The sequence below is a fragment of the Triticum dicoccoides genome, chromosome 3B (assembly GCF_002162155.2).
Source record: "Triticum dicoccoides isolate Atlit2015 ecotype Zavitan chromosome 3B, WEW_v2.0, whole genome shotgun sequence".
Lineage (NCBI taxonomy): Eukaryota > Viridiplantae > Streptophyta > Magnoliopsida > Poales > Poaceae > Triticum > Triticum dicoccoides.
The window spans coordinates 18,935,293-18,953,707 of record NC_041385.1 but is presented as its reverse complement, the minus strand read 5'-3'; the positions used below and the strand labels follow the sequence as shown (position 1 = coordinate 18,953,707).

At 41.0% G+C, this 18,415-nt stretch overlaps 1 protein-coding gene across 1 annotated transcript; it reads left to right on the top strand.

The window, feature by feature from the left end:
- Nucleotides 1-16,887: 16,887 nt before the first annotated feature.
- LOC119279121 (putative cyclin-dependent kinase F-2) lies at nt 16,888-17,952 on the top strand. Its single transcript, XM_037560502.1, has one exon. It carries the CDS (start codon nt 16,888-16,890, stop codon nt 17,950-17,952), a length of 1,065 nt encoding a protein of 354 aa, XP_037416399.1.
- Nucleotides 17,953-18,415: the final 463 nt, after the last annotated feature.

Genomic DNA, 18,415 nt, shown 5'->3' with positions numbered 1-18,415 from the left:
GAAGTATACGTTTGATACAGATTACTACAGACTGTTCTGTTTTTGACAGATTCTGTTTTCTATGTGTTGTTTGCTTATTTTGATGCATCTATGGCTAGTATTAAGTGGTATGAACCATAGAGAAGTTGGAATACAGTAGATATTACACCAATATGAATTTAGAATGAGTTCATTACAGTACCTAAGAGGTGGTTTTATTTTCTTATACTAACGGAGCTTACGAGTTTTCTGTTGAGTTTTGTGTTGTGAAGTTTTCAAGTTTTGGGTAAAGATTCGATGGACCATGAATAAGGGGTGGAAAGAACCTAAGCCTGGGGATTCCCAAGGCACCCCAAGGTAATATTCAAGGACAACCAAGAGCCTAAGCTTGGGGATGCCCCGGAAGGCATCCCCTCTTTCGTCTTCGTTCATCGGTAACTTTACTTGGAGCTATATTTTTATTCACCACATGATATGTGTTTTGCTTGGAGCGTCATTTTATTTTGTTAGTATTTGCTTGCTGTTATTTAGAATAATGTTTTGCATCTTTAGTTTCAATAAAAATGTCAAGGATAGCCTTTACCATGCTTATTTTGCTAGTATACATGTTGCTGTTTGAAAGCACAAAGTTTACCGCTGTTGCAAAAATTCCCTAGAAAAGTCAGAGAATGGTATAATGTTGAAACTTTTTGCATAATGAGCTCTGATAAATCTTCTGCAGTGGGAATTTTCTCTCATAACTTTTGGAGTCAGGAAAGTATGATGAATCTTGCATTCTTTACAGACTGTACTGTTTTGGCAGATTGCTGTTATGTTTACATTGCTTGCGTAAGTTTACTTTTTTAATGATTCTATTTGAGGATAGGAGTATTAAATATGCAGAGACATTTAGTATGCAATGTTTAATAATAATTTTAGTAATTTGTTACTGTAGAAAATGATAAGGTTTTGCATTGGTTTATACTAACCTATCTCACGAGTTCTTGTTGAGTTTGGTGTGGATGAAGCTTTTGATAAAAAGAGAAACCATGATATGAGAGGAATTAAGGAGACACAAAAGTTTGAGCTTGGGGATGCCCAACGCACCCCAAGATAATATTTCAAGCAGTCTCAAGCATCTAAGCTTGGGGATGCCCCGTTAGGGATCCCACCTTTCTTCTTCAACAGCTATCGGTTAGTATCAGTTGAACCTAAGTTTTTGCTTCTTCACATGAGTCATGCTATCCTTGCAATGTAATTTTATTTTGCTTTGCTTGCTGTTTGAATACAATACCAAGATCTGAAATTCTTAATTCAGAGAGAGAGAGTCTTCACATAGTTACATAATTATTTAGCTACTCATTGATCTTCACTTATATCTTTTTGGAGTAGTTTTTCATTTTACTCGTGTGCTTCACTTATATCCTATGAGTAAATGGTTGAATAAGTTGAATGTCATAAATATCAAATTATATATGTCTCATTTCCTTATCCCATGGGGAGTAATGACTTCACATCTAAGAAGTAGAGGTTGTAAATTTATTGAAGGTTAGCAAGCATTGTATTGGTCATTTGAACAATTCATGAAAGAAGATTGAAGGAAGAGAGATTCCACATATAAATATACTATCTTAGACATCTTTTATAATTGTGAGCACTCATTAAGTATGACATGCTAAGAGTTGATGTTGGACAAGGAAGACAACGTAATGGGTTATGTTTTCTCACATCTCAGTTAAAGTATATTGTCATGGATCATTCAAACATGTTGAGCTTGCCTTTCCCCCTCATGCTAGCCAAATTCCTTGCTCCAAGCAGAGATACTACTTGTGCTTCCAATTATCCTTAAACCCAGTTTTTGCCATGAGTGTCCACCATACCTACCTATATGCGGTATTTACCTGCCGTTCCAAGTAAGTTTGCATGTGCCAAACTCTAAATCTTCAAATTATAATCTGTTTTGTATGCCCGAATCGCTCATGTAGAGACTAGGGGCTGTCAGTATCTTCCATGCTATGTGGATTATTCTCAAGATGAGTGGACTCCGCTCATCATTCACGAGTAAAATGGCTGGTAACCGGGATGCCCAGTCCCATAATCAAAAGATCAAAACCAAATCAAAATTAATTGCAAACAAAACTGCCCCAGGTTTGATGTTAGTTGGAGGCACCCGTTGTTTCGGGCAAGCCATGGATTGATGATTGTTGGTGGAGGGGGAGTAAAAACTTTTACCATTATGTTTGGGAACCGCCTATAATGTATGTAGTATGGAAGATATTGAGAACTCTTGGTTGTTATGTTGACAATGAGATCATACCTCTCAAAATTATTTATCACTATTTCAAAATTGAGCTATGGCACCTCTGCAAATCCCTTCTTCCCTCTGCGAAGGGCCTATCTTTTACTTTTATGCAAGAATCAACACTACTAGGGAAAACCTTATACACAGAACTTTAGCAGTAGCGAGGGTCAAAAAAGCACGCTGGTGCTAAGTAGCAGTAGCGCGCCTGAGAAAACCGCGTTGTAGATAAAGTTCTAGCAGTAGCGCGTCTTGCTCTAAACACGTTACTACTAAAATTCCCACGGCTTAGCCGATAGGCTACACATAGTAGTAGCGACCTATAATGAACTGCGCTACCGCTACTTTATTTGTAGCAGCGTGTTTTAATCTAAACTCGCTACTGCTAAAGGATATAAAATTAAATGGAAAGAAAATAGAAAGGTAATTGAAAATGAAAAAAATAGAATAAGGTGAAAGGAAAAAAATAAAATGTGAAGAAAACTAAATGAAGAAGGGAAAAAAGAGAAAAGAGTAGCAGTAGCGTGTATCCCAGAACGCGCTGTAGCTAACATAGCAGCAGCGCTCTTCCTGGAACGCGCTACTGCTACTTCTGACTTAACCACGGGGTTCGTCCTTCCCCACGACCACTTCCCCCAAATCCAACTCTCCACTCTCGCCGTCGCCGTCACCCGTCGGCCGCCGCGCGCTCTCTGCACACCCTCTACGCCGCCCCGACCACATATTCAACGCCGCCCCCGCCCCCGACCTCAACGCCGCCCCAGACGGCGCCCCCGACCCCGACCTCGACGCCGCCATCCGCCGCGCGCCTGAGCCCCGACCCTGACCTCGACTCTGCCCTGCCCCTCCCTCGTCGCAGGCACCCGAGGTGAGCACGCCTGCTCCTCCCTCTCCCCTACCTCTGCCTAGGGTTTCTTTATATTTTAGTTGCATCAAATTAGTTAGGGTTCATGTAAGAGTGGAAACAAATCGGATGCGTATGCGGCTCAAATGAGTTAGGGTTCATGTAAGGATGGAAACGTATCAAATTTCTAAGATGAATCATAAAACGAGTAAAATTTGACCACTTATTTCACTTTATAGTTGGATAATTGGAATATCCCCTACCACTTTCCAGCCCTATAGGTTCATCAAATTAGATGGTAATTAGGGCAGTAGTTCCTAGGTACTAATTAGTTAGTAAGAACTAGGTACTAATTAGGTACTAGAATATTTTTATTTATAGTAAGTTTATTTTTAGTAAGAACTAGTTGAATTAATAGAACTACTTAGTAAGAACTTGTTGCTATTTTTTAGTTAAAGCAATTTTTCCCGCCTCGTCGTCGAGTCAGCGAAGGACGACACCTGCTTGACCAGATCGGCCATGTCCGGGACTGGGCTCCGCCGGGGTGGTACTGGGAGGCGCTACCTACCGGGGGCGCAGGTTGGTGAGGAGCCAGCCTATCGTTGACCCAAACCTTCTTTGGTGGCGGTCGCATGGGCCAGTTATGGTCTAGAGGCTCGAGGACTCCGCAGAGTTGGTGCGTCACCGTGTCAGTGAGGAGAACGCGCACGTCCGTCGCTACTTGTTTGCGTTGGATCACAGGTTCTCCAATACCTGGCAGGTTCTCCAGGGATCTCACTGGAGCTATGATCCCATGATGGTTCCTTCTCTGTGGGTGTCCACCGCCCGCGCCGATACCCATTGTCTGCTAGGGTTTTAGTTGTATTAGTGATGTTATATGTATGACACTATTTGTGATGTATTAGTGATAATATTCGACGATGTACAAACGCATGAGATGATTTACTTTTGCTTATTGAATGCATGCTAATTTGGGTCCTATAAGATATTTTGAAATGTATATCTTGTGTTGCTCAATATCGAAGTGGCCGGTCATGTTTGCAGGTTACACCTCCGAGTGGCCTATGTTTTGCCGGTGTGTTGATTCATTTCCGTTCCGGCAAATTTCAGGCGCTCGATATGTCCTATTTTAGCAAAGGTCATGCCTGATTTTTCCGTGAATTTTGGCATGACTTATGCCAGAATATGTAGGAAATATCGAGTGCCCCGGATTTGTGTGTTAAGTATCCTGGTAGTTGTCTTCAATCGGTTTTCAATTAATGTTTTAACTATGAACATAGGAAATGTCTGACGATGAAAAGGATTTCGGTATTTGCAAATACTGGGAAGACGAGCGCGGCCTGTGCGACGGAATCTTCCTAGATGATGATATGCGCTTCAGCATCAAGCTGGACGAGAACTTCGAAGTGGATACAGTAAGTCACAACGACAAGTCTTTTTTCGTAATTAAGCATGACATCTGCTTAATTTGCTTCAACTTATATTTTTTTACTATTCTACTAGCGTATCCCCTGCCATGCAAGAGTTTTTGTATTGGATAAGATAGGTTTCAGTCATACTATGGAGGTAAAGAAAGTTTACTTGAAGACTGAGCATGGTTATATTTTCCATGCAAAATTATACAATTCAGACGACTACACCTATTTTGGATGCAAAACATGGCGAGCACTATGCAAGACTTATGCATTTGAGCCTGATATGGTTATCACCTTTGATATTCGTCCGGAAGATGATATTGAAGGTAATACCGACATCTGGGTCGATGTGCAGACGCCTCCAGTCATACCATTATGTAAGTTTCTCTACCATATTTATGTCTTTGATATTGTTTATTCAAAAATAGTTGACAACTAATTTGTATTGTCAGCTTATTTCGGTGCAAGCAAGCATGTCCAACGCTTGGTAGACAGGACCGTATACTGTCCTGGGGCTGAACTCAACTGCGAGGAGCTCAGTCATTATGTTTCATGGCTTGATGATCTTGATACTGTCAAGACAAATTTTCTTCCTGCATTTAGAAATGTTAGTACTGAAAATGTGCGACCAATAGTGTTCGTAATGAACTACGGTCACATCTATTTAGGAAGGATGGTAAGATTTTTACTATTTGTCCTCAGTGCATCTTTTCCATACATTATTTTTGAAGCTAAACTTCATTGCTAAGTATGTTACCATACGATGTTCTTCAATAGGGACTCCCGATGAATGTTGTGCCTTATGGGATCGAGACTAAAGGTACCATGAGTATTATCAGCTTACGGCCAAGATATCCTACAGATTACTTTAGTGCATTCAAGATTAGCGACGGATGCTTAATAGTGCAAGACTGGACCAAATATGTGATGGGGGAGCGCGGAGAAGTACTAGGGGGCAGCAAAACAGATGCGCTACCCATGATTAGGAGACAGTTTCATCTGCATGCTCCAACTTGATCAAGGAGGAGAGCTATACATGTTTTATGTTATTTTACCTAAGCGAGAGCAGCAGGAGTGATTAGCTAGCTAGAAATGAGTTTGAGGATGATGATGTGCTACACTATTACTATGATGATAAAATAGCTAGTGTTGGTGGTAATGACTATGATGATTATTATTAGCTAGTGTTAGTGGTGATTAAATAAATACTGTTGGTGGTAATGACTATGATGATGATTAAATAGCTTGTGCTAGCGGATTAGATTCAAGTGGAGGCAACATGTGGTGCACATCGAAAGTACTACTAGTCCAAACTAGATCAAGTTTGGATTAGTAGTATACTTTTGACATGCACCACATATTGCCTCCACTTGAACCTAATCCACCTTCATTTGACACACTGTTATGGGCATAATGATGTAAACCTCATAAATGGTATTGTACCAATATTTGTACGATGGCGCATAAATACACTAAAAATAAAAAAATAAAAAAAGAGTACTAGTAGCGATGGAGAGAAAACACGCTGCAAGTAGTTACATTAGCAGTAGCGTGGGAGATAACAAACGCTGCAGCTATTTGTCCTAGCAGTAGCGCATGCGGGCATGCGTTACTGCTAAGCAATAGCTGTAGCGCCTTATTAGTAGCGCGCCTACCCGCGCTACTAGTGAGCACAAAACCAGCGCTACTGCTAGGGTTTTCCCTAGTAGTGCAAGGTGATCTTGACCTTTCCCTTTTTCATTTTATCCTTTGGCAAGCACCTCGTGTTGGAAAGATCCTGATATATATATCCAATTGGATGTAAGTTAGCATGAACTATTATTGTTGACATCACCCAAAGGTGAATACATTGGGAGGCAACACTATAAGCCCCTATCTTTCTCAGTGTCTGATTGAAACTCCATAACCATTAGTATTGCGTGAGTGTTAGCAATTGTGGAAGACTATATGATAGTTGAGTATGTGAAGTTTGCTAAATCAAAGCTCTGACCCTTCCTGAAAATAAGATGAATTGTAATTGTTTGATGACTAAGAATGAAGTTTGCTAGTTTATGGTCTATGCTTTCAACATGTGAATTTCTTGTTACTTGTTCATGATAAGTTTTATGAGATGAACTACTGTTATGACATGTAATGATGCTAGAAAAGGGGATTGAAATTATCATTGATCAAACTTGTGCACCTGCTAGCATTCACACTTCATAAATTCTTTCTTTTATCATTTACCTACTCGAGGACGAGCATGAATTAAGCTTGGGGATGCTGATACGTCTCCAACGTATCTATAATTTATGAAGCATTCATGCTATTTTATTATCTATTTTGAATGATTAAGGGCTTTATTATACACTTTTATATTACTTTTGGGACTAACCTATTAACTGGAGGCCCAGCCCATATTGTTGTTTTATTGCCTGTTTCAGTATTTCGAAGAAAAGGAATATCAAACGGAGTCCAAACGGAATGAAACCTTCGGCAGCGTGATTTTTGGAATGAACGTGACCCAGGAAACTTGGGGTGCAAGCCAGGGGAGCATTGAGGAAGCCATGAGATAGGGGGCGCGCCCTCCCCTCTCGTGGGCCCCTCGAGGCTCCCCCGACCGACTTCTTTCGCCTATATAAGTCCACATACCCTAAAACCATCGAATATCAAGATAGATCGGGAGTTCCGCCCCGCAAGCCTCTGTAGCCACCAAAAACCTCTCGGGAGTCCGTTCCGGCACCCTGCTGGAGGGGGAATCCCTCACCGGTGGCCATCTTCATCATCCCGGCGCTCTCCATGACGAGGAGGGAGTAGTTCACCCTCGGGGCTGAGGGTATGTACCAGTAGCTATGTGTTCGATCTCTCTCTCCTCTCTCTCTCTCTCTCTCTCTCTCTCTCTCTCGTGTTCTCTCTATGGCACGATCTTGATGTATCGCGAGCTTTGCTATTATAGTTGGATCTTATGATGTTTCTCCCCCTCTACTCTCTTGTGATGAATTGAGTTTTCCTCTTGAAGTTATCTTATCGGATTGAGTCTTTAAGGATTTGAGAACACTTGATGTATGTCTTGCCATGTTTACCTGTGGTGACAATGGGATATCACATGCCACTTGATGTATGTTTTGGTGATCAACTTGCGGGTTCCGCCCGTGAACCTATGCATAGAGGTTTGCACACGTTTTCGTCTTGACTCTCCGGTAGAAACTTTGGGGCACTTTTTGAAATACTTTGTGTTGGTTGAATAGATGAATCTGAGATTGTGTGATGCATATCGTATAATCATGCCCACGGATACTTGAGGTGACAATGGATTATCTAGGTGACATTAGGGTTTTGGTTGATTTGTGTCTTAATAGATCGATCCGAAAGAATAACTTTGAGGTGGTTTCATACCCTACCATAATCTCTTCGTTTGTTCTCCGCTATTAGTGGCTTTGGAGTGACTCTTTGTTGCATGTTGAGGGATTGTTATATGATCTATCTATGTTATTATTGTTGAGAGAACTTGCACTAGTGAAAGTATGAACATTAGGCCTTGTTTCCTACCATTGCTATACCGTTTACACTCACTTTTATCATTTGTTACCTTGCTGTTTTTATATTTTCAGATTACAAAAACCTATATCTACCATCCATATTGCACTTGTATCACCATCTCTTAGCCGAACTAGTGCACCTATACAATCTACCATTCTATTGGGATTGTTGGGGACACAAGAGACTCTTTGTTATTTGGTTGCAGGGTTGTTCGAGAGAGACCATCTTCATCCTACGCCTCCCACGGATTGATAAACCTTAGGTCATCCACTTGAGGGAAATTTGCTACTGCCCTACAAACCTGTGCACTTGTAGGCCCAACAACGTCTACAAGAAGAAGGTTGTGTAGTAGACATCACACACCAAGCTTCATAACTTGACCCAAGGTAATGCCCCAGTAAATCTTTTCTGCCAGTGCGTCAAGGCCATAGGCGACGAGCTTCGCGAATTCGGTGATCCCGTCAGCGACACACAACTCATCAACATCATCGTCGTCGGGCTAAGCGAGGATTTCGACAAACAGGCCTCCTTCGTCCTAATGATGCGGCTTCCACCAACCTTCGCCGATTACGATGCCATAATTTGTGTTTGCAACTAGCACAACGCTCACACAAATGAGCATGCGACGGCTTCGATGCATTTTCATTAAACACAATTACGATGCCATAATTTGTGTTTGCAAATTAATCTAAATTTGTTGGCTTCAATTAAGATTTTAGCTAGGCTTTATGAATTGTATGGGTAGAAATGCAAGTTATGAGTCTTAGGGAGTTCAATTTGTTAGCACATAACATATCGGTCTTTTTCAAGTGATTTTTTGGGAGGATAGGCCTCAACATTGTATGGCTTTCGCACTATCCTCATTTCCATGTTCGATTAAGCTACACTGAGTTTGAAATAACAAATTATTGATATATTGGGGAAAAATTGGGACCCCAAAATTAACTCTAATAAACACATACATCAAAGTCTAATGGGCAAATGAGTTGTGGGCTTCTTCAAACATCAAAAGCACATGAATGATGGTTTCATCTTTGTGAGAAGTTTTTTCAATCATGGTTATTCGCACCACTTTTTAATCAATAAATATACATTTAATTAATTGGTGGTATGATTGGATTATATCCTCTTATCTCTTAGAAGGTAAGCAAGAGTGTCTTATAATTTCTCATAATAGTTGTACCAGAACTAAAGATGGAAACACTCCTCTAAAGGATTAGAGATAGAAGCTAATTGAGACCTTGGAGCACTACTGGAATTGGTTGGTTATCACCTTTCAGCTACACCGGCATCGAATCAAAGATCGGGACAGGCAGACAAATGTATAATATATGACATGTGAAATTACAAATAAAATAAAATAAAATATGTTTATTGACAGAAATATATCTTCCTTATCAAGACATAAGAGAAAGGTATCACTATTGTTAACGGATATATTTGGCACGTTCATATTTTTTAGATTAATGTAAAATATAAAGACATAAGGTTGCTGGTTCATACTAAAAAAAGAGGAAGAACAGAAACAATATCTAGGAGAACACGATTTCATACATGACCATAATCTAAACCCCAGCCCCTGAACTGCTGATGCGTAGAAGCCTTTTTGTCCCGGTTGGTGGCACCAACTGGGACAAAAGGTCCTCCTGCCGGGGCAAGCCGTAGCGGCCACGTGGAGCACCATCTGTCCCGGTTTGTGGGCGAACCAGGACTAAAGGTGTTGGGCTTTAGTACCGACACTTTAGTCCCAGTTCGGCAACCGGGACAAATGGGCCTTATGAACCGGGACAAATGGGGCTTTTTCTACTAGTGAACCGAGCTCTAGGGGAAAAAGGTAACTGCATAAGGTCTCTGAGGGAGTCCTGGACTAGGGGGTGTCCGGACAGCCGGACTATCATCGTCGGCCGGACTCCAAGACTATGAAGATACAAGATTGAAGACTTCGTCCCGTGTCCGGATGGGACTTTCCTTGGCGTGGAAGGCAAGCTTGGCGATACGGATATGTAGATCTCCTACCATTGTAACCGACTCTGTGTAACCCTAGCCCTCTCCGATGTCTATATAAACCAGAGGGTTTTAGTCCGTAGGACACAACAACCATTACAACAATCATACCATAGGCTAGCTTCTAGGGTTTAGCCTCCTTGATCTCATGGTAGATCCACTCTTGTACTACCCATATCATCAATATCAATCAAGCAGGAGTAGGGTTTTACCTCCATCGAGAGGGCCCGAACCTGGGTAAAAACATCGTGTCCCTTGTCTCCTGTTACCATCCGCCTAGACGCACAGTTCGGGACCCCCTACCCGAGATCCGCCGGTTTTGACACCGACAGTCTCCACGGCTAATTTTTTTGACAGAATCTAGTACTAACTGAAGATGACGTGGCTCAAGGAAATCACAGGAAAACAGTTAGTGGGTGCTGGCATATTGCTGAGGTGGATAGGCTGCATGTCAAGAGAAATAGGTTAGTGGGGATGAACTATTTAGGTATTATAGATGCACTTTTGAATGAAAGTAGGAGCAACCATCACCGACGGTCAGAATATGAGAGAGGGAGTGTCCACCATATATGAACGAAAGAAGAATCCCGACTGTTGTCATGGGGGTCGCTTCCTTTCCATCTTCTTGTGATATATCTTGGTAATGCACGAGGGGAGAAGGGGAAGTGACCATCACTGACAGTTGAAATATCTGTGAGGGGGAGTCCCGACTGTTGTCGTGGGGGTCACTTCGCCTCCGTTCCCGTGTGCTAGACATTTTGGTGAAATGCACTCAGAGACGAAGGGAGGAACAACCATCACCGACGGTCGCAATATCAGAGAGGGAGTGCCCACCATATACACCACCTGATATAGAGTGCAGCAAGGAAGACTGGATGGACCGAAAGTCAAACCATGATGAATAGTATTTCTGTGTTGAGTTTCCTGGTAATTGCTGTCGATCGATTTTTAATCTTTGAATTATGAACATAGGGAATGTCTGACGACGATAGGATCCTGGAGTGCAACCACTGCTGTGATGACCGGGGTCTGTGTGACAGACCTCACTTGGAAGAGGGTCAACACTTCAGTATTAATCTCGACGAGACCTTACATGTGTGTACGGTACGCAACGATGACAAGTCTTTTTTTTGCTAATTAAGCATGACTTCTACTTCTTCAACGTGTAATTTCCGATTTTTACAATTCGACTAGTGCATCCCCTGCCATGCTTGACGATATGTATTGCAGAAGCTAGATTTCGATGATCATGACAATACGGAGACAAAGAAACTATACAACACGATGACCTACTCCCATTTTGGTTGTTCGAATTGGGCCGCACTGTGCAAGGCATATGGTTTTCAGGAGGGTATGCATGTCACCTTCTATCTTGGTCCTGCAGATGACCTTGAGGATAATATCAACATTTGGGTCGATGTTGATACGCTTCCACTTCTATCTCTATGTGAGTTTCTCAAACATATTTATTAAGTAATTTATATTGTGTATTTAAAAACAGTTGACAACTTATTTCCATTGACAGCTTATTTCCATTCTTCAAGAAATATATGTAAACTAGTAGACAAAACGTACTACATTTATGGGTCCGAGCTAACTTGCGGGGAGATAAATCATATTGCTTCATGCATTAAAGGTGTTGAGACTTTTAAGACAAGTCGTAATATTTCTCCAAGTTATGATCAATATGTGCCACTAGTCCATGTCTTGAACTACGGTAACATCCATCGAGATATCATTGTAAGATTTTCCCTATTATGTCACCAGTGCATCTTTTGCGTACATTCTTCTGAAGCTAAACTACATTTTGCTAAGTATATTATTATGATGTTCTTCAACAGAACCTCCCGGTGGATTGTGTGTCTCGTCTTATGAAATTGAAAGGTGAAATGAACATTATTAGCTTACGGCCAAGTTGTCCTACGTGTCACTTCAGTGCATACACGCTTCGTGAAAGAAATGACGTCCTCATAATCAAAGACTGGAGAAAAGTTCTGAATGATCGCAGGAAACTACTTGCGGGACATCAAGCGCAACCCACAAATGGGAGAATGGTTCATCTGTATTATCCATAATGGAGATTCAGGTGTTTACCTGTTTTATGCTATTTTATCTTCGAGAGAGTAGCAGGTCTTAGGTAGTTATGTGCTACATTGTGCTAGAATGATGATCTAGTTCTTATATGACTATGATGATGAGTTGTTATCGTGATGATGATGATGATGAGTTATGTGCTACCTCGTGCTAGAATGATGAGATAGTTCCTATATGACTATGATGGTGAGTTGTTATTATAATGATGATTATAATGATGTATGAGTTCTTATATGAATATGATGATGCTTTATTATGATCATGTTGAGTTACTATATCATTGGGTGGAAGACACACATATTAGATTCATGTGACCAAAAGTTGGATTAGTAGGATCGTCCTACTAATCCAACTCTAATCCGTGTTTCTTCCACCAATGATACAATAACTCAACATGATCATAATGATATAACAATCCCTTAATTGCTACTGTATCAAAATTTTGTATAAGGATGTACAAATACAGTATAAAATAAAAGAAACAAAATACAGATGAATAGTAGTAGCGGGGGTAAAGCCCATGCTGCTACTACTTAGCAGTAGCGATGGTGCAGAAGAACGCTACATCTAACATACTTTGTAGTAGCGCGGGTAGACCGGCGCTACTAATAAAGTTTCGCTGTAGCGCCCTTACAGTAGCATGGGTGCCCGCGCTACTACTAGGGAAAAATCCCGCGCAACTACTAGGGTTTTCCTAGTAGTGATCGTTTTACCTTGTCTAGTTTACGAACTATGGGGCCGCTAAATGAATAGTGCCAAAGAACAGGAAATAAATATAAAAAATGTGTGAGCACCCATGACAATTTAGGACCAGTGGGCTGGTTCCAGCCAAAGAAAACCTAACAACCTAAGTTATGCTTAGTCCACCTTGCATGGATCTCTTTGTTGGCTTGCTTTTAAGGCCTATAGTTGTATGCAGCCACATCAGTAAGGATAAAATTCCCCAAAATACATGCGAGTCCACCTATGTGACTTCGGATGTTCGTTTGTACATTCTTGGAAGCCCACCAAAATTAGTCCTTATGGAGTTGTCGTAATTTGTACAAACCAAATCATACATTTTTAGGAAGGTAGTTAGTAATTTTTCCGAAGATCATTGGTTCATTGAAAGCAATAGAAAATTTGAAGTTCCAGCCCTCGTAATAGGTTTGTGAAACCCATTAGAGTTTAGAGGATATTGTGGACAACCCTTGCCTGCAATATGCTCTATTGGTGCATGGAAAAACATTTATGAATACCCGCAAGCTAAACAAAACAATATTAGCTTGTTTGATTGATTGTATGGTTGCGAATAATCAAATAACAACAGAAGTAAACAAAAATTTCACAAGTGGCCCTATCCTTAACTGTACTAAGTACAACACAGTGGTGATTCTTATAAAGACTAGATCGCTCTCGAGAATGTTGTGATATACAATTGATAATTGACAGTTCCATATGGTAGATGAATCCATTGGATCACTGTCGGTGATCAATGGGATGAGGTCTTTTTCTTGGTTGCCTTGCGAGTGGGCAAAGAAATACGTGGAAGATCACAGACACATACAAACAAGTTGACCCCACTGCAACAAATAAAACCTCATGAATCTTAAGTTGGTTCTAGCTTCGACCATACAAACATAACAACAATGAGGATATATATTATGGGGGTGTCAATGAACCATATGTTAATCGCCACACCATTACCTACTCCATATTTATCTTGAAGATATCTTCCAAAATAGTATAATGATTGTTTTTAAGACAATTGGCGAAATATTCACTCTTTGGTGCGATTAAATCTTCTCCTTTACTATGCTCAGTAGAATTACGCCGCCCATTGAGCTTTGGCCTCTCACATCGTCTTCCGTGTATGCCGGTAGATGCAGTGTTTTGGTCGCTCGTCTACTAGTTAGTGGAAGAGGGCTGATTGCCATGGATGCCCCAACTATTGGCGTGATGGAATGTACACATGCCGTCCATACTTCCATCTTTCATGTGTTCTCTCGCATTCGATCACTCCCGCCCCTCTCCCCTATCTCCAAAATCCACCGCTGTCGCCTCTAGTTTCAGCCATTACCGCTGCTAATCGGTGGCACCGTTCATTATCCTGGTCGCATCTCGATGTCCTTCAGATAGTCCCTACTGCCTCCTGGCCATCCACCTCTCTGCACGTGCCCCCATTGGGAACCCAACTCGCACCTCAGTTTACATGTGTGGCATTTTAAATGCCATTGGTATCATGTTCCTTGACTTGTATGATATCTAGTCTTGTGCGGTGTCATGCAAACTTAAGTGGTCTCTTGTTGTATTTTTTGTATCAACCAATGCAGAAATTTTTTATGTATCAACTTTTTTCCGAAACAGTGCTGTATCCACTTTTTAAAATAACATAAAATGTATGCCCCTCTTTTGCTAATCAACTATCAACTAAAGCAATTCATATTTAGTTGTACATTTAGATTATAATTATATAGCTCAAATTAGGATTCAACACTCTGAATTTAAAAATAGTTCCATTTTCTAAAAGAAAACACTATCCCATGTTATCCTTAGCACGTCTTAGCTATAAAGGAAATGTTTTCCTTTTTCATAAATCTTACTATGAATGTTATTAAATTTGTATTAGGATGTGCATTTAGCACGTTAAGGCTAACATATGTTTTTTTCGTGTTTAATATCATGGCTTGCGAAATTGTTACATATTAGGGGTATATTATTTATGTGTCGCTATAACTTTTTTAAGCCCGTTAGTGCATTCCGACCTCAGGTGTAAGAGTGGTAACAATATCTAGTTGAAGATAATACCATGTTATTATAGAAAAATAATAGTTACTACAAATTAAACAAATAAAGGATTTGTTGAAAGTTTATTCATAAATTAAACATTAAAAAATCCTATTGGAATCTATTTTACATAAATAACTTTCTTTACAAAATTTTGCCACTTAATCTTGTAAGTGATTCCCATAATGTAGAAAGAATGCGTAGCATAATATAAAATTGTATTATTGTATGATAAGAAATGAATCAACTAACTCATGAAGGTCTTGCTATCCCATGGAAGATGATTGCTATGTTGAAAATCAAAATAGCATAAAATGTCTTACTTTTTTAGAATAATCATCGTGTCTTTTTTGCTGACAAAATGGTTCACTGGTTCAAAAAAATGTTGTAGATAACACAAAATGAACATGCCATTTTTATCTTTATTCATCTCATATTTTTGAGATTAACAATGCAAAACCATACGAAAATACAATTACTATTTGATGAAAATTAAATGCCATTATTGAAAATGTTTTATAAATTAGAAGAAAAATCACTTTTGTTATAACTTCTTTGTATGGCTAGAAAATGCAAGTTACGAGTCTTAGGGAGTTCAATTTGTTAGCACATAACATATCAGTCTTTTTCCAGTGATTTTTTGGGAGGATAAGCCTCAACATTGTCTGGCTTTCGCACTATCCTCATTTCCATGTTCGATTAAGCTACACTGAGTTTGAATAACAAATTATTGATAAATTGGGAAAAAATTGGGACCCCAAAATTAACTGTAATAAACACATACATCAAAGTCTAATGGGCATATGAGTTGTGGGCTTCTTCGCACATCAAAAGCACATGAATGATGGTTTCATCTTTGTGAGAAGTTTTTTCAATCATGGTTATCCGCACCACTTTTTAATCGATAAATATACATTTAATTAATTGGTGGTATGATTGGATTATATCCTCTTATCTCTTAGAAGGTAAGCAAGAGTTACAATTTCTCATAATAGTTGTACCAGAACTAAAGATGGAAACACTCCTCTAAAGGATTAGAGATAGAAGCTGATTGAGACCTTGGAGCACTACTGGAATTGGTTGGTTATCACCTTTGAGCTACACCGGCATCAAATCAAAGATCGGGACAGACAAACAAATGTATAATGTATGACATGTGAAATTCTAAATAAAATAAAATAAAATATGTTTGTTGACAGAAATATATCTTCCTTATCAAGAAATAAGAGAAAGGTATCACTGGCACGTTCATATTTTTTAGATTAATGTAAAATATAAAGACATAAGGTTGCTGGTTCATACTAAAAAAAGAGGAAGAACAGAAACAATATCTAGGAGAACACGATTTCATACATGACCATAGTCTAAATTTATTTGTAGGATTTTTACATGTATTCCCATCCCTTTACATCTGTGTATGTCAAAATTTTCTTATCTGCCACGATTAGTGTGAAGCTCGCCTGATAAATGCAAGTGTTCGAGACTACTTCTCTATTCAAATTCTACTATGTTTAGAAAGGGTGCACCCAATATTATGTAACTTTGACAAATAGTTTGTGTAAAAATATTTCGAAGGGTAGTAATTTATATTTTGTATAAGAGTATTTTTAAGGGTTAAAAATTGCTACTTAATATATGGCCTTTGGCCTTCTCGCAAAAAAAGTATATTTACATTTCTCCTAGTTTTTTATTAAGAAAATAACAATACAATTACTTATTGATATGCTACAGAGGTATTTCACCAAGTTTAGAAGCGTTCGATCTTGGAAGCTATGATTTTCAGAATATGGAGTTGCACGTGTCCTTTTCCCAGAACACGTAGATAAAGGATGTAAAAGCGGGAACATACCGGTGTTCCTTTCCCAATATAAAATAGCAAAAGACTGGTTACTATAAAAGCGAGAGCCGCCCGCTGGCTATAAAAGCGAGCCTAACCCGCCTCAGATCGTCAGAGTAGTTGGAGTTGAGTTGCTGCCTAGTTACAAAAAATGGGATGGTCGGAAGTCATAGGCAACGACGTCGCCACCGCCACACCGGCGGTGCGCAACCGTGTTGATAGACGGGATGAATGGGGCCAAAGAACCACGGCCACCGGTGGTGACTCTTCAAAATCTGCAATTGGTGGCCGCTTCCAGCGACTCGACGAGATCGGTGCAGGGGGCTTCGGTGTGGTTTACCGGGCGAGGGACCGCCACACCGGCGAGATCGTCGCCATCAAGTGCCTCCGCACAAACAAGTACGCCCACGACGACAGCGGCGACCGCTACCTCTCCGCCTTTGCAGGAGAGGTCAGCGCCTTGGAGAAGTGCAGCGGCCACCCGTCCATCGTGCAGCTGCGCGCCTCGGGCCAGCACGACGGCGAGGCCTTCATCGCCATGGAGTTCGTCGGGCCGACCCTCAGGAACGTCATGAAGCGCATCCGCTTCGGGAGGAGACACACTGAGCTGGAGGTCCGCCTCATGATGAGGCAGCTCCTCACCGGCGTCGGCAGGATGAACCGTCTAGGTCTCATGCATCGTGACCTTAAGCCGGGGAACGTGCTCGTCGACGACCGCAAGAACCTCAAGATCTGTGACCTTGGGCTATCATGCAGCATGGCCGATGGGCCGCCCTACTCAAACCACATCGGAACACGGGGTTACCGCGCACCAGAGCTCCTCCTAGGATCCACGAATTACGACGAGCGCATCGACTCTTGGTCTCTTGGCGTCATGATGGCTGAGCTACTTGCTGGTCACCACCCTTTCTACGGGAAGACCGACACGGACCACCTCAGTGAGATTTTGGACCTTCTTGGTACATCAGACATCAAAGAGTGGCCGGGCTATGATGGGCGGCAGCTGCCCGGCGGATGGGCATTGCATAGCAGTTTGCGCTCCATGTTCCCATGCCCTGCCGATGCTAGGAGAAGATGCCGCCCCCAACTTTCAGAAGCTGGTTTTGAGGTCTTGAGCGGCCTTCTGCGATGCAACCCTGAAAAGAGACTCACGGCGAGGGGCGCGCTGCGGCATAGGTGGTTTAAAGAGACCAACTTCAGGGCTGCAAAGTGCTGATTGGTTAACTTGCACAATCCATAATGTAGCTGCCTGTGTGGAATTAATGTATGCGGAGCAATTCATATGGTCGATGAAATTGTCGTGTGTCGCCTCATCAAATAATGCTTGTGTGATGGGCCCCTCCTATGCCGAGCCACTGGCACCCATCAACCTCCACCTCGGAATTGTACACCCGACCTTCTTTTTCGACGAAATCAAATGCCATGAATCACGTTTCTAGGCGAATGACCATCAACAAATGGAAATGTATGCATCATATATGAATAAAGTTAGCAAATGAGTATGGCGTCTCCCACATGATAGTACCAGAATTTTTGTTTGCACCGAGTATGAGTGTATGACCCAGAATATGTTCAAACTACGCCGATGCACACATGGATATTTCTTGAGAATAATAAGTGACAACCATGTTTCTACAAGATGCTACTGCGCTGCACAATCCTCCTAACATGTTATACCA